Genomic DNA, 26,461 nt, shown 5'->3' with positions numbered 1-26,461 from the left:
CTGGGCGAGCCCTGGAAAGGCGAGAGCGGGCATGCCCGGGAAAGACGAGACCGGGCGTGCCCGGGAGGTTCGGGCGTGCCCGGGAACAGTGAGTCCGGGCATGCCCGGGAGAGGCGCGTCTGGCCGTGTTCTGGCCGGTGCAAGGCGATTGTGTGCATCCAGCGGTAACCGCTACACACGCCCCTCCAGAATCGACCTGCACCGGCAGGGTCAATTTAAGGGGGGTCCGGATGACCCGGCCGAAGCGACCCCTGGAGGGTCGTGGGGAGGGGTCCGACGTGGTGGTGGGTGGTCGAGCGAGGGGAACTGTGGATGGGGGGCGGCCTCGCCGCGGAGGAAGGGCCAACCGTGGTGGTCGGTCGACGTCCATGTGCGCCGGTTTGAGGCGGTCCACAGAAATCCGGTCCGGCCGGCCGCCGAAGTCGACGATGAAAGACTTGTCGCCCCGTCGCAGCACCCGGAAGGGCCCGTCGTACGGCGGCCGGAGTGGCCCCCGGTGCGCGTCATGACGCACAAAGACGTACTCCGCTGTGCGAAGCGCCGGGGGGACGTAGGACTGGGGGCCACCGTGGCGGGACGTCGGCACGGGGGCAAATCGTCGGGCGGCCTCCTGGAGGTCCGAGCGCTGGCGAGCGGCGGACCAGGGACTGGTAGCATCAGGCACGAATTCGCCCGGGACGCGGAGCGGCTGGCCGTAGACGAGCTCGGCGGCGGACGCCTGCAGGTCTTCCTTGGGGGCCGTGCGAAGGCCCAAAAGGACCCACGGCAGCCGGTCGGCCCAACCGTCGTCCTGAAGGCCGGCCATGAGTGCGGCCTTCATGGAGCGGTGAAACCGCTCGCACAACCCGTTGGCTTGGGGGTGGTAGGCCGTGGTGCGGTGCAGCGTGACCCCCAACGAACGGGCGACCGCGCCCCAAAGCTCAGACGTGAACTGTGGGCCACGGTCGGACGAGATGTCCGCTGGTGCGCCGAAGCGCGCGACCCAGGTGGCGATGAACGCCTGCGCCACGTCGGCGGTGGTGGTGGAGGCGAGGGGCACGGCCTCCGGCCACCTGGTGGTCCTGTCCACCATGGTGAGCAGGTGGGCGAACCCCCGCGAGGGGGGCAGGGGACCCACCAGGTCCACGTGGACGTGGTCGAAACGCCGTTCAGGCACGGCGAAAGGTGCCAGCGGGGCCTGGGTGTGGCGGTGGACCTTGACCCGCTGGCAGGCCGTGCAGGCGTTGGCCCAGTCGTGGATGTTTCGTCGAAGGCCGTGCCAGACGAAACGCGCCGACACCAGCTTCTGAGAAGCTTTCCGGCCCGGGTGAGAAAGGCCGTGGATGGAGGCGAAGATGCGGCGCTGCCAGGAAACGGGCACGATGGGGCGAGGCTGGCCCTGGGAGACGTCGCAGAGCAGGACGGTGCCCACGAAGGGAATGTCGGCCAGGCGGAGGCCCGTGTCCGCCGCACGGAGTGCCTGCACCGAGGCGTCGGTGGTCTGGTCGGCCGCCATGAGCGCGAAGTCCACGCCGAGGTGGACCGCGTTCGCGCTGGCCCGAGAAAGACAGTCGGCCACGGCGTTGTCTTTGCCGGCGACGTGCCGGATGTCCGTGGTGAACTCCGACACGGCGGAGAGGTGGCGCTGCTGGGGGGCCGACCACGGCTCCGTGACCTTAGCCATTGCGTAGACCAACGGCTTGTGGTCGACGAAAGCCGTGAACGGGCGGCCCTCCAGGAGGTGTCGGAAATGGCGAACGGCCAGGAATAGCCCGAGCAGCTCGCGGTCGAACGTGCTGTAGTTTAACTCGTTCGGCCAGAGTTGCCGGCTGAAAAAAGCGAGTGGCTGCCAAACCCCGTCCACCCATTGCTCATGGACGGCGCCCACCGCGTAGTTGGAGGCGTCCGTAGTGAGGGCAATGGGCGCGTTGAGCACCGGGTGAGCCAGCAGCGTTGCGTCGGCGAGGGCCCGTTTGGCGCTGGCGAAGGCCGCGTCCATGGCCGCGGACCAAACAATGTCATGCTTGGCCGGCTTGCCCCGGAGGGCCTCGTAAAGGGGCCGCATGAGCTGAGCAGCGCGGGGCACGAATCGGTGATAAAAATTCACCATGCCGAGGAACTCTTGGAGGGCCTTGATGGAACGGGGACGCGGGAACGTGGTGATGGCCTCGACCTTGGTCAGCAGCGGCACGGCCCCGGTCTTGGTGATGCGGTGGCCCAAAAAGTCAACGGTCGTCGCGCCGAAGTGGCATTTGACCGGGTTGACAATTAAGCCGTGCTCGCTGAGGCGACCGAACAGTGTTCGGAGGTGGAGGAGGTGCTCGGCGCGGGACATACTGGCGACGAGGATATCGTCCAGATAGACGAAAAGAAATGGCAGGTCGCGCAGCACGCCGTCCATCAAGCGCTGGAACGCCTGGGCCGCGTTCTTGAGGCCAAACGGCATCCGCAAAAATTCGAACAGGCCGAACGGCGTGATGACGGCCGTCTTCGGGACGTCGGCCGCCCAGACAGGTACCTGGTGGTAGCCCCGTATCAGGTCAATTTTCGAAAAGATGACCCGTCCCGCCAAACGGGCGGAAAAGTCCTGAATATGCGGGATCGGGTACCTGTCGGGGGTGGTAGCGTCGTTGAGACGGCGGTAGTCGCCACACGGGCGCCATCCACCCCCCGGCTTTGGCACGATGTGCAGTGGCGAGGCCCACGCGCTATCGGAGCGCCGCACGATGCCCAGGTGCTCCAACGCGTCGAACTCGGCCTTCGCCACGGCGAGCTTGGCCGGGTCGAGGCGGCGGGCCCTGGCGTAGACCGGCGAGCCCGTAGTGGGTATGTGGTGCTCAATCCCGTGCCGCACCGCGACGGCCGAAAACGTCGGCCGCGTGAGGGCCGGGAATTCCGCGAGCAGGTGAGCGAACTCGTTCGCTGCCGGGAGGGCGCACGCCAGTTCGGTCGGCGCGGAGCTGCTCATCGTGCACGCCAGGGAGCTGAAGGTCTCGGCGTTGACAAGGCGACGACGTTTGACGTCGACCAGCAGCCCGTGCGCGCAGAGGAAGTCGGCGCCCAGCAAAGCCTTGGGGACGCAGGCGGTCACAAAAGTCCATTGAAAACGCTGGCTGCCGAAGCAGAGGGTGACGACGCATGGGCCGAAAGTGCGTATGGCCGAGCCATTAGCAGCGACCAAAGAGGGGCCGCAAACGGCGTCCCGCCTGTCCTGCTCGGAGGCGGGTATGACGCTCAGTTGGGCGCCGGTGTCACACAGGAAACGCCGCCCAGACGCTTTGTCCCGAATAAACAGCAAGTTGCCCGAGTGGCCGGCGCTCATGGCTGGGAATGAACGCCGGCCCGGCCGTTGCCCGACCTGCCGAAAGTGCACGGGGGCCGGCACGTCCGAGCCTTGTGTCCGAACCTGGCGTGGTAATAACACCACGCCCGGTCAGGTGGAGGCCCCGGCCGTCGTGTCGGAAGCGGGCGGTGCGGCGTGGCGGCCGCCAGTTGCACCGGCAGTTCGGCCTCCAACCGCGCAGGGCGCTCGGGCGTCGTGGGCGTCGCCTCGGACGGCGGCGGGCTCCAGGTAACCGCGCCGATGTGCTGGCCCGCCGAGGAGATCTTATCGGCTTCCCTGGCGAGGGCGTGGGAATCCGTGATCAACGTGCCAGCCAGGGCGAGGCGTACCGGGTGAGGCAGCTGGCGAAGGAACAGCTCGCGGAACAGAAAATCCGGAGAGTGCTCACCGAGCAACGAGAGCATATAGTCCATGCGCTCTGACGGGCGCGTGTCGCCGAGCTCGGGCAGAGCGAGCAGGCGCCGTGCGCGTGCTGCCGGTGAGAGGGCGAAAGCGTCGAGGAGGAGTGTCTTCAGCGCGTCGTATTTGTCAGCAGCCGGCGGGTGCTCGAGGAGGCTCAAGGCGTGGGCCGCGGTGGCGGAACCGAGCGCCGCCACAACATGGTGGAAGCGGGTGTCGTCCGCGGTGATGCCTCGCAGGGCGAACTGAGAGTCCGCCTGAGCGAACCAAACAGCCGCGTGAGCCTCCCAGAAGGTAGGCAGTTTAAGCGTCACTGCCGTATCCATGTCGGTAGGTCACCAATGAAGGAACTGCGCTCCAACGCGAGTCGAAAGAAGTGACGCGACCAAAGACGGAATTCGTCCGAGTTGCTTTATTGAAACAAAACAGCTCAGGTATTCTGACAAGCCCGTTTATCGGGCAGCAATATATATACACATTTATGTCGGGAAGTTTGCCCGGCAAAAGCTATACCGGGCATGCCCGGGTGTCAAGGGCGAGCCTTGGAAAGGCAAGTCTGGACCTGCCCGGGCGTGTTTGGCTGCGGCCTGGCAAGTCGAGGCTGGGCGTGCCCGGGCGCTCTGGGCGAGCCCTGGAAAGGTGATAGCGGGCATGCCCGGACGCTCTGGGCGAGCCCTGGAAAGGCGATAGCGGGCATGCCCGGACGCTCTGGGCGAGCCCTGAAAAGGCGATAGCGGGCATGCCCGGACGCTCTGGGCGAGCCCTGGAAAGGCGAGAGCGGGCATGCCCGGGAAAGACGAGACCGGGCGTGCCCGGGAGGTTCGGGCGTGCCCGGGAACAGTGAGTCCGGGCATGCCCGGGAGAGGCGCGTCTGGCCGTGTTCTGGCCGGTGCAAGGCGATTGTGTGCATCCAGCGGTAACCGCTACAATATCACCTTTATCTATCAATATTGTTGAAATGAAGATCAAATAGCTGTATGTTGAAATATGTTGAAAACGTCTAAACTTTACATGGGGTGTACTTACTTTTTCACGTGACCGTATATATATATATATACAGAACTTGAACAATGACGTAATGGTCACAGTTTTACTGCTGTCCATTTTGTGAGGCCTTTGGCCTACCTTTGACCACAATGTCAATGGCATTAGTTGTGACTCGTACGTTCAATGGAGACCGTGAGTTGGTTGTCATAATTGTGAATAAGTAAACATTCCAAATGTAAAAGTTGCATTATTCCATTTGATTACAGGTTGAAAACGAAAGTGAATGCTCCCATTTTCATGTGTCAGAGATCGAAAAAAGTGAAACGTGTGCAGCATATTTAACAAAAACGATGCTTCGGAAAACAACACTCATCCACAATGGATGTCCTTTACGCTTGTTGTGGAAGCAGGTGCACTATCACACTTCGAAACATGAAGCACACCTGGCGGGCTCACATGGCGCGGTCCAAACAGTATGCCGCACAAACATGTGATACAACGCGCAGTTGCCACTGTGTCCCTTGTTTGAAACTACTTTTCTATCCAATCAGTTAGCCTACCTGCAATGCCACTCTCTATCTCACCTGTGTGAGGAATGTCCTGTGTAGCGCCTCGTCAAAAGCTTTCTGTAAAGGTAGATGAATCGAATTTACTGTGCTACCTTTATCTATTCAGTCCTTCCATGAGTTGAAACAAGTCTATTTAAAAATATGAATTTGTTAAACCTTTTAGAATTCAATAATAATACTTTACTGCACTCACAATTACACATTGTTAACTAGTACAGTTAATAATTTCCTAGAAACACGATAAAGGTTTATCCAGTCGTTGGTTGCCTCTGGTTGGCAGCGAGTGCCCCGGAAGCTCAGTCAGGGTTGCCCAGATAGCTCAGATGGCAGTGCACTGGCACGGCTTTCCAGAGGACCTGGGCTCGATTCCTGGTCTGGGCATGTAATGTTCCCACATATATCAACTTATCCAGCTATAGTTGAGCTACTGCAATGATGAAGGAAATCCTTAATCAGGTGATGGTAAACAATAACATTGTGTTATTAAGTTTCCTCGACATACAATGTAGAGGAATACTTATTGTTTTTACTGGAATTTTTCTTCTTTTTATTCTTCCATCTGTTTTTAATGTCCGAAAACTTTAAAATTAACGTTCTCTGCAACTGTTGATCCGATTGGCACGAAATTTTCAACAAGTGATTGGCTAGACCTGTATAATTTTTTACTTCTAATTATGACGTCATAGGTCAAGTGGTTCGGCCGGAATATTGTTTTCAGAGAAAAGAATGAAAAACTATGAAAAACCCATTTTCTCCGAAACAACTGAACAGATCAAGGCCAAATTTTTCAGGCAGAATCGCAAACCCATGATGACCGAAAAGGTCAGTGACCATGACGTCATAAGTCACATGGTTTAGAAGCTATGACGTTTTGAAATAAACCTTTAAAATCTAGCTCCTCGGCACTACACTAAGAAAATTGAAGTCTACAGGGGTCTACGGGAGGTCAAAGTGGGTCCAGGTTTGACCCCCCAAAATAGGTATTTGCTTTTTCCTCTGATACGCCACACACTATTTCGATGAAACTTGACCACAACCTTCACCACCCGTGCTGTACCAAAGTTTGTTCACGGCATTTAAAAAAAACTTCCCCGTTGGGTTTCTTCGGGGGAGTTTCCCCCCAAAATAGGTATTTGCTTTCTTCTCAGAAACTACACACGCGATCTCGATGAAACGTCACCACAACCTTCATCACCCGTGATGTACCAATGTTTGGTCAGGGCATTAGAAAAATTGGGGTCTGAGGAGGTATATGTGGTTGGGGGAGGGAGGGTTGCCCCCCCCCCCCCCAGAATCCTTTTTTTTTTTTTTGCCTGTTTAAAGTCTTATGAATATGTTAGTATGATTCTACATGCTGCCCTGTCTTCTATCAACCATTGAAATTGGTTTAAAATACCTTTAGTCGGTGCAGTATACTGTTTATTCTACCAGGTGAGCACCGGGGGTATTGCCCTTATGTTTTATGGCTGCCAAACCGAACAACCGATCATGTTGAAATTTTATACACTTATTCCACTTGACCCCTTCTACATTCCTTTAAAGTTTTACGTCTATCAATGAAGTTGTTCAATACAGGGTTTTTAAGATCTCCGTTGAATATATTTATCGCTGCCAAAGCATGGACCTATTGCAAATTCCAAAAGATCATTTTAGCGCTCAGACATGGGGAACATTTGTGTGAAGTTGCCACTCAATATGATCAAACATAGGGGAAATACCCCTGGTGCTTACCTGGTGGAATAAACAGTAAACTGCACTGACTAAAGGTATTTTAAACCAATTTCAATGGTTGCTCGAAGACAGGGCAGCATGTGGAATCATACTAACATAATCACAAGACTTTAAACAAATAAACAAACAAATACCTATTTTCGCCTCCCCTCCCTCCCCCCACCCCGTATACCTCTTCAGACCCCAATTTTTGCAATGCTTTTAACAAATATTGGTACATCACAGGTGATGAAGGTTGTGGTGACGTTTCATCGAAATTGCGTGTGTAGTTTCTGAGAAGAAAGCAAATACCTATTTTGGGGGGCAACCCCCCATCGACCCTGAAAGAGGCAGATTTTTTTTTAATGCCGTGAATAAACTTCAGTACATCACGGGTGATGAAGGTCGTGGTCAAGTTTCATTGAAATAGTGTGTGTGGTTGCAGAGGAAAAAGCAAAGTCCTATTTAGGGGGGTCAAACCTGGATCCACTTTGACCCCGGTAAACCCCCTTAGACCTCGATTATTTTGAATGCCGTGAACAAACTTTAGTCACAACGCAACAAATATCATTTGTGCCAAGTTTGGTCACAATCCCTTCAACGGTTTTAGAGAAGAAGTTGCAAGTGTTTACGGACGGACTGACGGATGGATGACGCACCATTGCATAAGCTCCCCTGAACCTCATTCCAGGTGAGTTAATAATTGAGGGGAAATATTGAATTTTTTTTATCTTGAACCGCTTGATTGATCAACGTGAAACTTTAACCTATTATACTCATAGATGTCGTCAAGTGGAGCAAGTGTTGAAAATTTCAACATGATTGATTGTATGGTTGGGAAGGTCGAAGTTCTTATTGTGTGAAAAAGAAGAAACTCATCATTTTATCTTCTCCAGCCATGTGACTTTTCGGTGTAGGTTTTATTATGATGAAAGTGGGGTTGTATCAAAGCATGGTTTATCAAAGCGGGGTTGTATCAAAGCATGTCCAATGAAAGCGGAGGGTTGTATCAAAGCATGTCCAATGAAAGCGGGGGGTTGTATCAAAGCATGTCCAATGAAAGCGGGGGGTTGTATGAAAGCGGGGTTGCATCAAAGCGGGGTTGCATCAAAGTGGAGTTGCATCAAAGTGGGGTTGCATCAAAGTGGGGTTGCATCAAAGTGGGGTTGCATCAAAGTGGAGTTGCATCAAAGTGGGGTTGCATCAAAGTGGAGTTGCATCAAAGTGGAGTTGCATCAAAGTGGAGTTGCATCAAGGTGGGGTTGCATCAAAGTGGGGTTGCATCAAAACGGGGTTGCATCAAAGTGGAGTTGCATCAAAGTGGAGTTGCATCAAAGTGGAGTTGCATCAAAGTGGGGTTGCATCAAAGTGGGGTTGCATCAAAGTGGGGTTGCATCAAAGCGGGGTTGCATCAAAGCGGGGTTGCATCAAAGCGGAGTTGCATCAAAGCGGGGTTGCATCAAAGCGGGGTTGCATCAAAGTGCGGTTGTATCAAAGTGGGGTTGCATCAAAACGGGGTTGCATCAAAGTGGAGTTGCATCAAAGTGGAGTTGCATCAAAGTGGGGTTGCATCAAAGTGGGGTTGCATCAAAGTGGGGTTGCATCAAAGCGGGGTTGCATCAAAGCGGGGTTGCATCAAAGCGGAGTTGCATCAAAGCGGGGTTGCATCAAAGCGGGGTTGCATCAAAGTGCGGTTGTATCAAAGTGGGGTTGCATCAAAGTGGAGTTGCATCAAAGTGGAGTTGCATCAAAGTGGGGTTGCATCAAAGTGGGGTTGCATCAAAGTGGGGTTGCATCAAAGCGGGGTTGCATCAAAGCGGGGTTGCATCAAAGTGGAGTTGCATCAAAGTGGAGTTGCATCAAAGTGGAGTTGCATCAAGGTGGGGTTGCATCAAAGTGGGGTTGCATCAAAACGGGGTTGCATCAAAGTGGAGTTGCATCAAAGTGGAGTTGCATCAAAGTGGGGTTGCATCAAAGTGGGGTTGCATCAAAGTGGGGTTGCATCAAAGCGGGGTTGCATCAAAGCGGGGTTGCATCAAAGCGGAGTTGCATCAAAGCGGGGTTGCATCAAAGCGGGGTTGCATCAAAGTGCGGTTGTATCAAAGTGGGGTTGCATCAAAGTGGGGTTGCATCAAAGCGGGGTTGTATCAAAGCGGGGTTGTATCAAAGTGGGGTTGCATCAAAGCGGGGTTGCATCAAAGTGGGGTTGCATCAAAGCGGGGTTTCCTTTAAAGTGGGGTTGCATCAAAGCGAGGTTGGATCAAAGCGGGGTTGTATCAAAGCGGGGTTGTATCAAAGCGGCGTTGCATCAAAGCGAGGTTGGATCAAAGCGGGGTTGTATCAAAGCGGGGTTGTATCAAAGCGGGGTTGCATCAAAGCGGGGTTGCATCAAAGCGAGGTTGCATCAAAGCGGGGTTGCATCAAAGCGAGGTTGGATCAAAGCAGTGTTGCATCAAAGCGAGGTTGGATCAAAGCGGGGTTGCATCAAAGCGGGGTTGCATCAAAGCGAGGTTGGATCAAAGCGGCGTTGCATCAAAGCGGGGTTGCATCAAAGTGAGGTTGCATCAAAGTGCGGTTGTATCAAAGCGGGGTTGCATCAAAGCGGGGTTGCATCAAAGCGGGGTTGCATCAAAGTGCGGTTGTATCAAAGCGAGGTTGGATCAAAGCGGCATAGCATCAAAGCGAGGTTACATCAAAGCGGGGTTGCATCAAAGCGGGGTTGTATCAAAGCGGGGTTGCATCAAAGCGGGGTTGCATCAAAGCGAGGTTGCATCAAAGCGGGGTTGCATCAAAGCGAGGTTGGGTCAAAGCGGCGTTGCATCAAAGCGAGGTTGCATCAAAGCGGGGTTGCATCAAAGTGGGGTTGCATCAAAGCGAGGTTGGATCAAAGCGGGGTTGTATCAAAGTGGGGTTGTATCAAAGCGGCGTTGCATCAAAGCGAGGTTGTATCAAAGCGGGGTTGCATCAAAGCGAGGTTGGATCAAAGCGGGGTTGTATCAAAGCGGGGTTGCATCAAAGCGGGGTTGCATCAAAGCGGGGTTGCATTAAAGCGAGGTTGGATCAAAGCGGGGTTGCATCAAAGCGAGGTTGGATCAAAGCAGCGTTGCATCAAAGCGAGGTTGGATCAAAGCGGGGTTGGATCAAAGCAGGGATGTAACAAAGCGGTGTTGTATCAAAGCATGTCCAATGAAAGCGGGAAGGTGGAGGAAACCGGTCATCACTGCCAGCAGTTATAAAGTGGCAATTCTAGTTCATTTTAATATTTCTTATTTTTGCGATCCTTCATAATTCTCGTGATGAAAACGCAAATCAAATAGTGATTCGTCTTCATTCATCCATTACATGATTGAAGTTTATCTGTTACACCTGTGATCTGTTCTGGCAGGTTGCAGAATTACGTGCAGCACTTGATGCAGCACAGAAGGAGATCGTTTATCTTTGTCGGCAACTTGAGGAAGCCAAAGAGGAACGGGAACGTGAGAGCGCAGCTTGGCGAGCTCGATTGGACGCCATCACCGACCAGCACCTTGTGGAACTCGAAGATACACTGGGCAAACTCAATGAAGCCGAAGAAAGGTTGCGCGCAACAGAAGCCGCTGGGAATGCGGATCGACCATGGGAGCCGATGCTCAGGGGAACCGACAAAGAGTGTGCACGGAGAAATACGAGGGGCTTGAACCTCACCGGCGGTACAGTGAACAACAATGTATGTCCCTTTGCATTAGACGTTGTGAGTGTGCTATCAGAGTGATTGAGTGATTATTGTCTTGACTCGTGGGCACTTCCGTCCTGCAGGTGGGAGTACCCTTCTCGGCCCACCTACGGTGGGCATTGTACTGCGCCACGGTCTTGGAAATGCACTTTATAATTTTTGTCATTTTTGAAAGAAATTTCATTGATCACGACACATCATACTCTATGTCATAAGATAAAGGAAGATTATTTGTAATACAGGTTACCATCAAAGGTGGCGCTTTATCCACAAAATGCCCATTTTGGAGTTTTGGTGACCCCCACGTTTTGTCCATTATAGAAAATAACATCCATGTTCGCTGCATCAAAATATTGCAATTGAGCCTTAAAGTATTCAAGAAAAAGTTTCTTGTTGTGCTTTTAATCTTATATTCACGTAGCCAAGCACAGATGTTAAATAAACAACGAATATATATATATTACAGACTTGGCATTTAATATGGAATTTTTTTTTTTTCTTGACTTGGGTTTACTTTCTGAACTCAGTATATCAATCTGGTGAGTTTCTTTTACCCTTCGGTGATGTCTTTGTTGAAAGAACCATGTTACTGATTGTCTTTCGCAGCAAGAAGTCAATAACAGGATTATATCACAGGTGGAGTGATAAAATGTAAGGACAGGTACATTTGACGATTGGCTTCACAATCGGGTATATAAGGGTTGTTGCGTTCTGTATTAGTGGAAAACAACTGCTGCACATCTACAAAAGTTATTGCCGCTTCCTCTGGAGATGGTCCGTCAACTTGACAATGCTGTTTGTCATGGAGTGGTGGCTTTACGAAATTCTGGCATGAAACAGCGTGCTATTGCTCGGCAGTATGGCATCACTCAAGGTCAGGTGTCAAAGATCCTGAAACGAAATTCTCAGAGGGGTGTCCCTACTCCAATACCGAGGCCAGGACGTCCACGCAGAACCACAAGGAGAGATGATCGCCAGCTGCGAAGTGAAGGGGTCTGAATACTTTCTGAATGCACTGTATATATATATATATATACAGACTTGGCATTTAATATGGATTATATTTTTTGTGGGGGTGAACTTGCTTTTCAAGATGACTTAGAACCAAAAGTTCATTGGAATTATGTTGAAATTATTCTAGATTTTGTTAATGTGACCTTTAAAAGAAACAAAAACCACATTTGACATTTCGAAGCAAATAAATTGATCCTTGAAAGTGATGTAAACTGATATCGAACTCAATTCACGGACAGTACTGTGTTAAACTTCTGTACGTTTTCCAGAAGTATCTCTTTATTTTGCACATTAGCCAAATTTTCTTTCAACAAAAACAAAAGCTAAGTTATGACTGGGATTACGGACAGTAAAATTACAGTTCAGTACTTCGTGTAACCCCCACGAGCATTCAGGAGAGCACGTACACGTCGAGGCATGCTGTTCACGAGATTTGCCAAGGTTTGGACAGGAATCGCTTGCCATGCAGTTACAATAGTCTGCTGCAATTCACGCACAGAGGCAGGCTGCTGGACCAAGTTGTCGATTTGACGCGTTAATTCTGCCCACAAGTTCTCCATCGGATTCCTATCCGGGGACATGGCAGGCCACTCCATATGCTCTACACCACAGTCAGCAAGAAAGTGTTGGATCATGCGAGCACGATGAGGCCGTGCATTGTCATCTTGGAAGACAAAGTTTCCTCGAAAGGCTGCACGAGCAAATGGAAGCAATGTTTCTTCCAGAATGACCCTGTACTTGAACTGGTTCAGGTTTCCATTCAAAACAACCAGGTCAGTTTTGCCCCCTGCATGAAAAGCAGCCCAAACGGTCACCCCACCACCTCCAGCTTGGACTCTAGGCACTATACAATCTTCGTTGTGGGCTTCATGCACTTGTCTGCACACTCGGACGCGGCCATCTCGACGATAGACCAGAAATCTAGACTCGTCACTGAAGGTCACGTGATTCCAGTGTCCTGGCTGCCATTGACGGTGCTCTCTGGCCCACTGCAATCAGCGCTGGCTGTGTTGTCTGGTCAGGCGTGGCTTTCTCAGGGGACGCCTGGCACGATAGCCTGCTTGAACCAGTTGTTGGTTGACTAGCCTTCTGGATACAGGCACATTTGTCAGTTGCTGCCACTCAGCCCTAAGCCGATTAGCTGACTTGGTACGGCCATTGCGGACTAACCCTGTACTTGAAGGAAGCCTCTCCTCAGTGAAAGACACATGAAAGCCCGCTTGGAGTTTGCAAAAAAGCACCTAAAGGACTCTCAGACTGTGAGAAACAAGATTCTGTGGTCTGATGAAACCAAAATTGAACTGTTTGGCTTCGTCTGGCCACTCTGCAATAAAGCCCAGAACGGTGGAGTGTTGCAGTGATGGTTGTCCTTCTGGAAGTTTCTCCCATCTCCACACAGGATCTCTGGAGCTCAGCCAGAGTGACCATCGGGTTATTGGTCACCTCTCTTACCAAGTCCCTTCTCCCCCGATTGCTCAGTTTGGCCGGGCGGCCAGCTCTAGGAAGAGTCCTGGTTGTTCCAAACTTCTTCCATTTAAGAATTATGGAGGCCACTGTGCTCTTGAGAACCTTCAATGCAGAAGAAATTTTTTTTGTAGGCTTCCCCAGATCTGTGCCCCGACACAATCCTGTCTCTGAGCTCTGCAGGCAGTTCCTTCGACCTCATGGCTTGATTTTTGCTCTGATATTCATTGTCAGCTGTGAGACCTTATATAGACAGGTGTGTGCCTTTCCAAATCATGTCCAATCAATTGAATTTACCACAGGTGGATTCTAATAAAGGTGTAGAAACATCTCAAAGATGATCAAGAGAAATGGGAGGAACCTGAGCTAAATTTCAAGTGTCATAGCAAAGGGTATGAATACTTATGTAAATGTAATATTTCAGTTTTTAATTTTTAATAAATTTGCAAAACTTTCTAAAATCCTGTTTTCTCTTTGTTTATTATGGGGGTATTGAGTGTAGATTGATGAGGGAAAAAATGAATTTAAACGATTTCAGCATGAGGCTGCAACATAACAAAATGTGAAAAAAGTGAAGGGGTCTGAATACTTTCTGAATGCACTGTATATATGTATATATATATTGATGCTTTATGCAGTGCATACATATATAGAATCGCCATGTTCGTCTGTTTGAATATGTTTTTTTTAATGGTTATTAAATTATAATTACTTTTGGTCATTATCGCTATTCAGAATGTGCCGTTTCAGACCGAGGATATAAATGGGACTTTGGAAAACGTTCAGAAAGTGGAAAGTGTCCAAGGTATGGTTAGACACTATGACTTCCTGTACATTATTGGATTCAAATTTTGATTCGCAGTCTTAGATATTCTTCTCCTTTGATTTGTGCACTATGCTCACCCATAACCCTTTAAATGTAGTACTTGTGGAGTTTCTGGATGTGATTTTTCTAATTCTGTTTTTGGAATGTTTTATAAGTAGCAGGTACTTCCTGCATTGTGTATTGCATAGAGCTGTGCGACATGGGTTAGATTGTAGAGGTGGGTGGGATAATGCAAAGAACGTCAGTGAAGAAAAGTTTAAGAGATGAAAAGTTTTGTAGCTCGTGTTTGTCAAATGGGTCATTGGTGGGATTTGAGTAATCGGTGATTGGTTGGTGAACCTCGGGAACTGAGTGGCGTGCTGATGAGGAGGGGAGTGTCGTTGAAGCTGAAGGGAAAGGTGTATGCTGCATGTGTGAGAAGTGTTATGATTTATGGGAGCGAGACATGGGTAATGAACGTAGAGCAGCACGAAGGCTGGAAAGGGTGGAAATGCGAATGGTTCGACGGATGTGCGGAGTATCGTTGAGAGAGAGGAAGACAAATGATGAATTGTGAAAGATGATGGGAATAGAGCCTGTGATTGATGCTGTGAAGAGGAACAGGTTGAGATGGTTTGTTCATGTGTTGAGGAAGGATGAAAGTGACTGGTTGAGAAGAGTGATGGAAATGAACGTAGAAGGAAGTAGAGGACGGGGAAGACCGAGAAAGACTTGGCTAAAGATGGTGGAAGAAGAAATGTGGGCAAGGGGGTTAACAAGGAGAGATGCAGAAAATAGGGCAAAATGGAGAAGATTGTCATGGGGACCGCAAGGCTAACCCCCGCTCTTGCAGGGAAAATGGCCTTAAAATGCCCGTTGTTGTTGTTGGTGGTGATTGGTTGGTGTGTGAGTGTGTAATGGGTGTTTGTGTGGTTGGTGTCTGTGTAATGGGTGCTATTGGCATGTTTACCTGTTCTAACTATTGTGACGGTTTGCAATGCAGAATTGTTAAGGAGATTGCAAGATAAAGATGCAGAATGTCAAGGCCTTGCAGCAACGGTGGACAAGCTCACATCACAGCTAACAGGTGTGGAACTTCAATCTTTGTTTCAATTCAGTTTGTGTGACCTGAAGAATACATTATTATTTATCAGCAAATCTTGGCCTTATCCCTTCTGTCACATCGTTTTTCACACCTATACGTACAGACAGAAAAAGCTGATAGACAGAATAAATGTGGAAGAGGGTGGGTGGATGGCAGAGGAGAGTCATCAGAAAAAGGAATAAGAAAGAACATGAGATGGCAATCACTCACCATTTTAAAGTGGAGATCGTGTTTGGGGTCAACAGGAAGCGACAGTCTTCTGAGATCATGTTTGGGGTCAACAGGAAGTGACAGTCTTCTGAGATCATGTTTGGGGTCAACAGGAAGTGACAGTCTTCTGAGATCATGTTTGGGGTCAACAGGAAGTGACAGTCTTCTGAGATCATGTTTGTGGTAAACAGGAAGCGACAGTCTTCTGAGATCATGTTTTACCTTCTTATTGAGCGTGCTGCCGCACTTTGCTTGTGGTCCACGAACTCCCATCCCGATCCGCATCCTTGCCAGGTTATAGCTGTGTGACAGGCAAGGAAATTCTGACTGATTTGATGAAGAACGTTTTGACATCTTGCGAATAAATATGAATGCGATGCAATTTCTGCTATAAAATCTTTGCTCGAAGACCAGTGACTGAGACAGGATAGTGAACTTTGCAAGATGCAGGAGATCCAAACCCTGTGCCATCTGGTTGGAGTTGCGTTGCTCACACTGTTAGGATATTCAGCTGACCTTTGCCTATTTGACATGGAAGACTGAGATGTGAATATTATTTTTACGGCATAGCCCATAGGGGAAAGCCGTCTAGAACCGTGTTTGTCCGTCCATATGTCCCCTCAAACGTATACCAATCAGAGCTGAGGATCTGGTCACATGACTGGTGATGTGATTACGTCTGATGTCATTACGGCAGTACGGAGGCCGACTCCACACTCCGCCATTTTGTCCATTTTGTCCCTGTGTCCAATTTCGTTCAGGCCGAACATATCGTCGAACCTGTCAGATATCACAATCGCCATGCTCTACCTTGTGTTTGTCCGTCCATATGTCCCCTCAAACGTATACCAATCAGAGCTGAGGATCTGGTCACATGACTGGTGATGTGATTACGTCTGATGTCATTACGGCAGTACGGAGGCCGACTCCACACTCCGCCATTTTGTCCATTTTGTCCCTGTGTCCAATTTCGTTCAGGCCGAACATATCGTCGAACCTGTCAGATATCACAATCGCCATGCTCTACCTTTACGTTTTTCATTCAGTGTGAAACACAAACAAACTGATTGTTAAAATGATCATCAAATATCGAAAACATCGGCGTTACGGGTCTTCCAAAATATGGTACGTGTAGGCATTAGGCTTCATGGATCACCTTTGGACCGCTTCGGACAAATTAAGCCCAGGTTTCTTAATACAGTAGTGTATCGTTTCAGTAATATAGTTTTGTAATAATAATAATAATATAGTAAATATAACCATAACACTTTAATCCAATTGTCGTGAATGGAAAGGTAATGGATTGAAGCGGTGTATGGTTCATGAATCAATGATAAGCGGTGTAACTGCGGAAGTAAGGAATTAGCTGTTGCAGGTGTTAGCTTGTGTTGATAACACCGCCCAGTGTACTGTGCACATGTACTTCCGGAGTGACCCCCGGGCCGGGAGTGCCGGACGCGGAACATGGATTGCTCGAACTACTAACGGCTCTGTGTCCTTTTATACGAGCGTCTGAAACATGGTGACAGAAGTGGCTTGATGCAAGTTACCCCATGACGGACTCCTTCAAGCACCACCGCGTGTACAAAAGTGAGTGAATAACTGTGATCTCCCACCACAACGTGCTGTGCTGAAACGCCTCGGGCAGAGGCCTTGATAAACATGGCTGCCAACATTCCACCCCCGGACACGATGAAAATGAGTGGTGACTGGAGCAGTAATTGGGACAATTTTAGAGCTGAATTTGAGGATTATCTACTCGCAACTGGTCTGAATGAGAAGCCAAGAGAAGTGCAAGCGGCAACTCTGAGAATGGTGATGGGCAGCGAATGTCGTCATGTTTATAAGAACAACTTGAATCTCACAGCCGAGCAGGAGAAAGACGTGATGGCCATACTAATTGCGTTGGAGACGTACTTCAAGCCGGCAAGAAACGTGATTTTTGAACGATACATGTTCGGCAGCTGTAAGCAAGAAGAGGGAGAATCGATTGACAATTTTGTTACGCGTCTCAGAGAGAAAGCGGCATCTTGTGAATATGGCTTATTGAAGGACGAGCTGATTAGAGACAAAATCGTTCTCGGCATTGCTAATGAGAGCACACGCCGTCGCCTCCTGAGGGAACGGGATTTAATCCTAAACACAGCCATCGAGACAAGCCGGGCAGCGGAGCTCACGGACATGCGGATGAAAACAATGGAGCAGGAAAGGCCGCTGTTCGACAGTGTCAATGTCACAGCGAGGCAACAGTGCAGCAGGACCGGCCCTCCAAAAGCGACAAGGCAAAACGACCACCCTCCCAGCATGTCGACAGACAACCGTGCCACATGTAAATACTGTGGCAATGCACACAGACGAGGACGAGACACTGTCCAGCCTATGGTAAGGCATGCAGGTTATGTGGCACGGCGAATCACTTTGCCAAAGTATGCTTTAAGAGCACGAGAAGGCCCGCAGCAGGGCAGCTGCACAAGGTGGAAAATACTGAATCTGAAGAGGAAGATGATAACAGTGGCAATTTCATTTACACAAGCGAGCGCATCGGTGCTGTGAGGTCGAGAGGAAAAAAATGGTTCATCACACTACAACTGCATAACAAGTTACAGCAATGCCAGCTGGACTCTGGGGCAACGTGCAACGTAATGAGCCGTAAAGACAAGATGAATCTCGCACTGAAAGCGCGACTCTTACCAAGTAACACGAGACTGAAGTTGTATTCTGGCGAGTTGTTGAAGTCACTGGGACTTTTCAAAACAAAGTGTGTAATACGTGGACGAACACACAAGCTTGAGTTTGAAATTGTGGAGGTCAGTCAGAAACACCTGTTGTCAGACTCCACATGTGAGTGCTTGGGACTGATGCACTTCACTGTCCCTGCTGAACTGCACAAAATGGAGCACCACCTGACTGGGCCTTTGACCAAACAACAGCTCATAAGCATTTACAACGATGTTTTCAATGGGCCAATAGAGTCGGTTCCAGGAGAAATACATTTTGAACTGGACGCCCAAATCCGTCCAGTCCAGTGCTCTCCACGCAATGTACCCGTGGCCATGAAGTCCGCCGTGAAGGCACAGCTGGACAGACATGAGGCAGATGGGCACATTACCACTGTGACCGATCCAACAGACTGGATAAGTAACATGGTCATAGTAAAAAAAGCATGAGAAGCTGAGAATTTGCATTGATCCAAAGTTTTTGAACCAAGCACTGCGAAGATCTCACTACCTCATGCCAACACTTGAAGATGTCTTATACAAATTACCAAAGGCACGGGTATTCACACTCGTAGATGCACGTGATGCCTTTTTACAATGCAAGCTAGACGAGAAGAGCAGTTACATGACAACATTTTGGACTCCCTGGGGCAGGAAACGGTGGCTCAAACTGCCTTTTGGAGTCTCCGTAGCACCAGAGGTGTACCAACGCAAGCAGCATGACCTATTGGCTGGGCTAGATGGAGTAGAGACCATTGCAGATGACATCCTCAATGTTGGCTGCAGAGATACAGATGACGAGGCAGATAGTGACCACGATGCAAAGTTACTGGCGCTGATGGACCGCTGCAGGCACGTTAAACTAAGACTTGGCCTGAAGAAGCTGCAGTTCAAGGTAGCAAAGGTCCGTTTCCATGGACATGTACTGTCTTCAAATGGCCTGACGGCTGATCCTGAAAAGGTGAGAGCCATTCTGGAAATGTCACACCCAACAGATGGGAAGGTGGACCAGCGTTTCATTGGCCTTGTGACCTACCTTGCCAAATTCATGCCACACCTTTCTGAGGTTTGTGAGCCATTGAGGAGACTGCTGGACAAGGATGCGATATGGCATTGGCTACCGAAGCACGATGCTGCAGTGCAGGAAATAAAGCGCCTGGTCACCACGATGCCTGTATTAAGGTACTATGACATCTCAAAGCCAGTCACTATACAAAGTGACTCAAGCCAAAATGGACTGGGGTGCTGTCTCATGCAAGAGGGACAACCGGTTGCATTTACATCAAGGGCGCTAACGCTGACGGAACAAAACTATGCACAAATCGAAAAAGAATGCCTGAGCATAGCATAGTTGACATGCCTGTCAACGCTTCCATCACTATCTGTATGGCCGGGAAGTGATCACGGCAGAGACTGATCACAAGCCGCTCATTGCCATTTCAGCAAGCCTCTCCTAAGCGCACCGAAGCGGCTCCAGAGCATGCTGCTCACACTCCAGAACTACAGCCTCAGGGTTGTGCACAAGCCTGGGCCTAAAATGTATATCAGCGACATGCTCAGCAGGGCAACAGCAGCGGTCAGTACTTCCAATGTGGAACATGAGCGACACACAGTTTGTAGCATGCAGCAGGAGCAGTATGATGTGGAGCAGATCAATCAGGCAGATTACCTGAACGTCACTGATCACCGCCTGCCTCAGATCAGACAGCACACAGACAGAGACTAATACCTGCAAGCACTAAAAGCTGTTGTCTTGGCCGGGTGGCCTGACCAGAGAGAGGAGACATCTCTTGCTGTTAGAGATTATTGGCTATGCAGAGATGAAATCAGTGTGCAGAATGGCGTGCTGTTCAAAGGTCAGAGAGTTATCATACCGAAGTCTTTGCGCCCAGAGATGCTGGCACGAATCCACTCCAGCGACATTGGAGGGGAAGCATGCTACAGGCAAGCACGCGATACTCTCTTCTGGCCAAACATGCAAGCAGAGATCAAAGACTTTGTCAGTAAATGTTCCGTGTGCAATGAATATGCACATGAGCAGCAAAAGGAGACGATGATGTCGCACGAGTTGCCCACACGGCCCTGGCAGATCATCAGCATGGACTTATTCAAGTACATTGGGAAAGACCTCCTCCTGATGGTCGATCACTATTCTGAATTCTGGGAAATTGAGCTGCTCCCAGACCTGTCTGCTGAGACAACAATCCGGCGATGCAAGGCACAATTCGCACGTCACGGTCAAAAGGACCGTGTGATCTCTGACATTGGGCCTCAATTTGCAGGCGAGCAATTCAGATGCTTTACCATCGAATGAGAATTCGAGCATCTCACATCCTCTCCACGACACCCAAAAGCCAATGGCAAAGCTGAGTCTGCCGTCAAAATCGTAAAGAACCTGTGACAGAAAGCTACATGTGATGGCAATGACCCCTGGAAGGCCATACTCCAGTGGAGGAACACCAACGGAGGGCATGGATAGCAGCCCAGCGCAGCACTTGATGTCAAGAAGGCTGAAAACACCTTTACCTGTGACCAACAAGTTGCTCGAGCCTTGTGTTGTGCCAGGTGTTTTGGAGAAACTGCGTCATAAAAAGCAGATATCCAAGCTCAACTATGACAGGTCAGCCAGAGACTTACCTGAACTAAATGTTGCTGAGTACATCCGTATGAAACCACTGCCTGGAGACCGAACTGGTCGCTGGAAAATAGGAACCTGCGTGCAACAGGTTGCCCCACGCTCCTATCTCGTGGATGTGGAGGGTGCCCTGTATCGCCGCAATCGCGTGGACCTGAGAGTAGCTGAGTCAGCACCACCTCCCTGTTATGGACAACCCTCGGATGGGCTCGCGGAGGAAAGGCACAACCGGAGCATCACAAGACCAGATGTGCAAAGTGAAGACAAAACTTCCATTGAGACTGAGGGCTGCAATGTTAAGAAGAACTTGGTGAGAGTGAGCACACCAGCTGGGAGGACCTGTAGCACACCCTCAACACCAGCCATGGTCAAAGAGCCTCTTTCACACAGGAGCCCTGTTTTCTCCCGCAGTGGAAGACTGTCAAAACCCCCAAACAGACTCGATCTGTGAACTGTTACAAGTAACAGCAAGGACATTTAGTTATTGATTTGATGTCATTGATTGGTGGAAATGTTCAGCTCCTGGCATAATCCTATGTTATAATTTAGCCAGAATATTGTTATGATGTGTTACCAGTTTACATCTCTTTTCGAAATTTTGGTAGAATAGATTGCATCACATGATATTAGTAATGTTAAAAAAGGGAGATGTTACAGGTGTTAGCTTGTGTTGATAACACCGCCCAGTGTACTGTGCACATGTACTTCCGGAGTGACCTCTGGGCCGGGAGTGCCGGACGCGGAACATGGCTTGCTCGAACTACGAACGACTCCGTGTCCTTTTATACGAGCGTCTGAAACATTAGCCTCAGTTTTTTAAATTGTCATATCATTTTTGTAATGATGATAGCATAACGTTAATATTATGATAAATGTAATCGTAACACTAATCCCTTCGTAGTGACTGCAAAGTTACTAGAGGTTAAAATATATCTTCTATATATTATGTCGGTTGGGTTGGGCATATATAGATCAAGATAGATCTGCATTGGTATCATGCTTCGGCTGTCGTGATAGGAAACCTCACCTGTAATTAGTTCTGTTTAGGCGGTTTGTTCGGCTTAAGGTGTATCTTTGTCTCCATTTCGAGGAATGGGGCATCATAAATAGTTCTAGGGATTATGCGAACTCCATTGTGTGTGAAACCTCTGTGATCATTCCGGTGTCCCTTATGGCAACACATCACATACATAAGCGAGGCCCAATAGAGCAGCACATCAATTAAATTCCCCCGCTGCCACAATGACTTACGGAAGAACAGACCGGAAGCGACCGCACACTACGGTGCCATGGCAGGCAGACGTCACACAGGCGGGCCGAGAACAACGCCCAGGAGAACTCGTGATTGACAGGAGGGGGAGGGGCGAGCAACAACCAGAGCACCAATTGGAGAGTAGGGAGGATGAAGGACGTGCCACACTGATTGGCCACCACAATGACGTACGACCGATGACGTAACACCAAAGGCGAGAGACGCTCGGCCAATCAGTACGGAGGGTGCGGACGAGCTACCAACAAGCAACACGCTGATTGGAGGAAAAAGACCAGGACGTGAGGAAGGCGCGAAAAGCTGCAAAGAAACGACGCACTGATTGGCAGAGATAGAGAGCTGACGTCAGAGGACGTCTGATAAAAGTAAGCGGAGACGGACCTCTTCTCTCTGGCTCTGCCTCTTCCTCTTCGCCCTTTGCCTCTGCCTCTTCCTCTTTGCCCTTTGCCTCTGCCTCTCCCTGCCTTCCCGTGTTGGAGACCGTTCCTTTCTTATCCATTGCCCTTTGCGCGTTCCTGTGTCGGCGGACCTCTCATCTTGGTTCCGGATGAGGGAGCGACTCCGGTGGACGAGTCCGGGCACGCCCGGAAGAGCGAGCTGCACGCGACTCGTTCGAGTCGTACGGAGGGCCAGTGGAACGCCAGCAGACGGGCCGAGCAGTTTGCGCCGACCGGAGCCGCGTCGGACGGAGCCTGATCGACCCGACATGCAGACTGAGATAAACCCAACACAAACACGGACACAACGCTTTATTTTATTCTTCATTCCCCAGTGCTGTATTTGAAGTCTGTGAGTGGGATCCCAACCTAGGTTTTAGTTCTTCCGTCGCGTTCTTTGTTATCGGGTCCGTTAATGAATATTTCTTCTTGTACATTTTACATCCGTTTTTGGTTTGATTTATTAATTTGCAGGTGAAGACATTGTCGGACCGTCAGGTAAGCCACGGCATTCTCCCCCAAAACCCCCTGCTCGTGTATGATCCGCCATTGAATTGGAAACGCCTCATTCAGCTTGATTCCATCCGTGGACGTTCCGTCTTAATAGTCGCCCACAGGACAATATTAAAGTAGCGGCAGTTTTGTGTCACGCTACGTCATTACGTGTATCTTCAACTAAAGTATCAAACAAGCCCAGCTACGACGCTGTGACTTTCGGTCTTGTTTTTAAGTGCCAATTGTTAAACAACAAAGACGTCATGCAGAGCACGATACTAGCAAAATCCACCCCTCCCCACCTCCCCAAAAAGTTGCCATGGATTCATCAAATTGTCCATTGCATTAAGATTAAAATTGATGATCTTAATTAAAGCTCAGGTTCATCGGATTAAATTTATTATTTTTCAGATGAAAATTGGTGACATTAGAAGTTTAACCTTGAGGTGACCTTTTGCCCTCAAAAATAGTTGGTTTCCCAATTTATTGATGCACTGTGCAATTGCTGTTTAATACTTAAGTTAATAGAATGAAAAGTGATGATTTTTCATATGAAAATTTATAGTTTTAGAAGTTTGACCTTGAGTTGACCTTTGACCTTTTGACCTCAAAAATAGTTGGTTTCCCAATTCATTGATGCACTGTGCAATTGCTGTTTAATACTTAAGTTAATAGAATGAAAAGTGATGATTTTTCATATGAAAATTTATAGTTTTAGAAGTTTGACCTTGAGTTGACCTTTGACCTTTTGACCTCAAAAATAGTTGGTTTCCCAGTTCTGTGACTCGATATGCAAATGCTGTTCAACTTTCAAGTTAATCAGATGAAAAATGACAATTTTGGAAATATGACCTCAAGATGACCTTTGACCTTTGACAAAATCAATAGGCTTCTTCCTTATGACCAACTCCACCATCTGGTCAAATTTCGTGAAGATCGGTTTAAAATTGTGACCTGGAGGAAATTGACACAGATAGACAGACAGACAGAATAACGCACAAGACCGAGCAGTATACTTGAAAAATCTTTGATTTTGCAGGTCAGAAAAAGCCTCGGAATTAATGCAGTAATTTCGTGCTTTTTCAGATATGAAGCAGGTGATGGTGAATAGAGAAGGTGTATGTTTACATAGCAGCAGCCGTGTCATGGGAAAGGCATCACCGTCCATTGCTCCCCGACCACACTCTGCAGAATTCTCTCGACATGTGTAAGCCAGATTTTGTAAACTTTTTACAGCACTGTTCACGAGCTACTAAACGTTCACTCTTGCAGCCTCTGATATTGTCAAGACCTTTTCAATGTGTATTATACAGTAATGCTCTCACTAAATTTTTTTATGAAATACACATATTTACTCAAATGTGCTCAGGGGCAGCAGTGGTGTGAGTTTTATGGACAGGATTTGATTATTTTTATTTTTTGGTATACAAAATTGAGGCTCGTGTAAGAGCTAACATCAATCACAAAAAAAACGGACATACAAAACATTCAATAAAGGGAGTGGGAGAAAAGATGGGGAGAGAGAGGGAAGCACACAAGCACAACAGCAGAGAACAGGGATATCGGGAGATCTGTGGGAGGGAGAGGGCTTGAGGGGGAGGAGGCATGGGAAGGCGGGGGTTGGGGGGCGTGGGATAGGTATAAAACACATGGACACTGCTAGAACTTCCAGGATTTGAATTAACGGGGGTAGAAAAGATCAAGGTTTTGGATGGGGGAAGATAAGAGATGGTGGTGAACAGCTGTTTTAAAGACATGGAGGGAGGAGTGGGATTGAAGGGAGTGAGGGAGTTTGTTACAGAGGCGGGAGAAGAATGAAGGAGTGAAGGTGAGCAGAGAGTCTTGATTTTGGCAGTTTAACCATAAGAGGGTTGCAGGCAGATCTTGTGCGACCTGTAGGAATATTTGGGGGACAGAGCCCAGAGAGACCTGGGGGGGCAAGGCCAGAGAGGAGTCGGTAGAAGACAGAAATAATTCAGATCAAAGTATAGGTCAAAATATATTCAGATTCAGATCAAAGACAGAAAGAAAGAAAGATTCCTGATGGAATCAGTTTCCGCCAAAAACTGCTACAACTAGAACGGCACTCAGTGGCGCGTATCCCTCCGCCAGGCTGAACAGTTTACGCTTTGTATCCGACTGATCAAAAACTGGTCCCACTGATCTTCACCAAAGTCGAATCGATTCGTCCTTGACACACACCAAACCTGTCCACCAAGTTTCGTCTGAATCCGTCAATAACGTTTTGACATATCCTGCTCACAGACAAAAAACAGACAGACAGACAGACAGACAGACAGATTTTTTTTTTCCTGTCAGCAGACAGACGACAGACAGACAGGGGTGAAAATATGTCCTCCATCCACCTTCAGTGGCAGAGGTAAAAATGTGTTCTGCTGCATCTCAAAGCAAGTATAGTCATCAGATGAGGATGTAAATGTCGATGATCTTTTTCCATTTAAATTGTGGACCACTTGTACTGGCACCTAATAAAATCTCCAGCAATGGGATTAGCGGGATCGTAAGTATAAGAGCGTACCTGTCGCTTCACTGATGGACCAATTAATCATCACGTCTCTTGCATATAGAAGGGAAAGGGGAGGAGGAGAGGGCGAAGGTAATGGAAGGGAATGAGGGGGAGGGGGAGAGATACACTGCATATACATATTTTGGAGGGGAGGGGGGCTTTGGTAGGCCCCTCCATTTTTTGGGGAGGGGGGACAAGGGAAGGAGGACAAAGTTACCCGTGCAAATAGTGCTTTAACCTCAGCGTTACCCAGGTAAACAAGGAAAATGCAATATCCTGTGCCACACCACCAGGTGGCGCGACACGATGCACATTTACGTAGAGAATCTATGCCCTCCCCCAGCCCTCCACACCCCTGTGGGAGGCCACTGCCACATCGCCTATGTTACCCCCCACACGAAGTTGTATTTGTACACCCAGTTTGGAGTTTGTAACTTAAAATATGTCGCCGTGCATAAGGAACATAGAGAGACAGACAGACACAGAGAAACAATGGCGTTTATATTATTTATATATATACTGTATATATATATATATATATATACAGTATATATATATATATATATATATATATATATATATATATATATATATATATATATATATATATATATATATATATATATATTGACATATATATATATATATATATATATATATATATTGTAACGGTTTTGAGAAGTGTAACGAATTTGGAGAAGTGTAACAGTTTTGGAAGAGTGTAACAATTTTGGAGGAAGTGTAACGAATGTAAAAAGTGTGGTTTTGTTATGTGTAACACCCTCGTAATGTAAATAATGGTCGCAGCCGTCCTCCTAGTTAATTCCATGACACTTACACGCAGGCCACGATATATCTTTTAAATAGTGTATTTCCTTATTCTATGTAGGCTAAATATGTGTTTCCCACTAGATTGACTTTGCATTGTATCAAACAAAATAAGCGTAGGCCCTTGCAATTTCCCCAAACATCTCCGCTCTCCAAAGTTCCTTTCAAAAGGGGTGCGAGTGGTGTTCAATCCCGCAAGCCGCCATTGCCCATGTGCTAATCTCGGAGAAGAAAGGCGTGTCTCCACCTCGTCAT

At 48.8% G+C, this 26,461-nt stretch overlaps 1 protein-coding gene across 11 annotated transcripts in view; it reads left to right on the top strand.

Moving 5' to 3' along the window:
• CLIP1 (CAP-Gly domain containing linker protein 1) overlaps positions 1-26,461 on the top strand; it is a 256,458-nt gene that overhangs the window by 152,035 nt on the left and 77,962 nt on the right. For 8 of the 11 annotated variants that reach the window (XR_013621408.1, XM_068135139.2, XM_068135144.2 and 5 more), the window contains 4 exons: positions 10,373-10,693; positions 13,913-13,982; positions 14,986-15,069; positions 23,938-24,058. Coding sequence is in view for 10 of the 11 variants with exons in the window: in XM_068135139.2 (XP_067991240.2) it covers positions 10,373-10,693; positions 13,913-13,982; positions 14,986-15,069; positions 23,938-24,058 (596 nt within the window). In the remaining variant the exon portion in view is untranslated. The remainder of the gene's footprint in view (positions 1-10,372; positions 10,694-13,912; positions 13,983-14,985; positions 15,070-23,937; positions 24,059-26,461) is intronic. The other 3 variants (XM_068135143.2, XM_078768317.1, XM_078768316.1) reach the window with 1 other exon arrangement.

The sequence above is a fragment of the Myxine glutinosa genome, chromosome 14 (assembly GCF_964187855.1).
Source record: "Myxine glutinosa chromosome 14, kmMyxGlut1.1, whole genome shotgun sequence".
NCBI classification, from domain to species: Eukaryota; Metazoa; Chordata; class Myxini; order Myxiniformes; family Myxinidae; genus Myxine; species Myxine glutinosa.
This window is presented reverse-complemented; position numbering and strand designations above follow the sequence as displayed.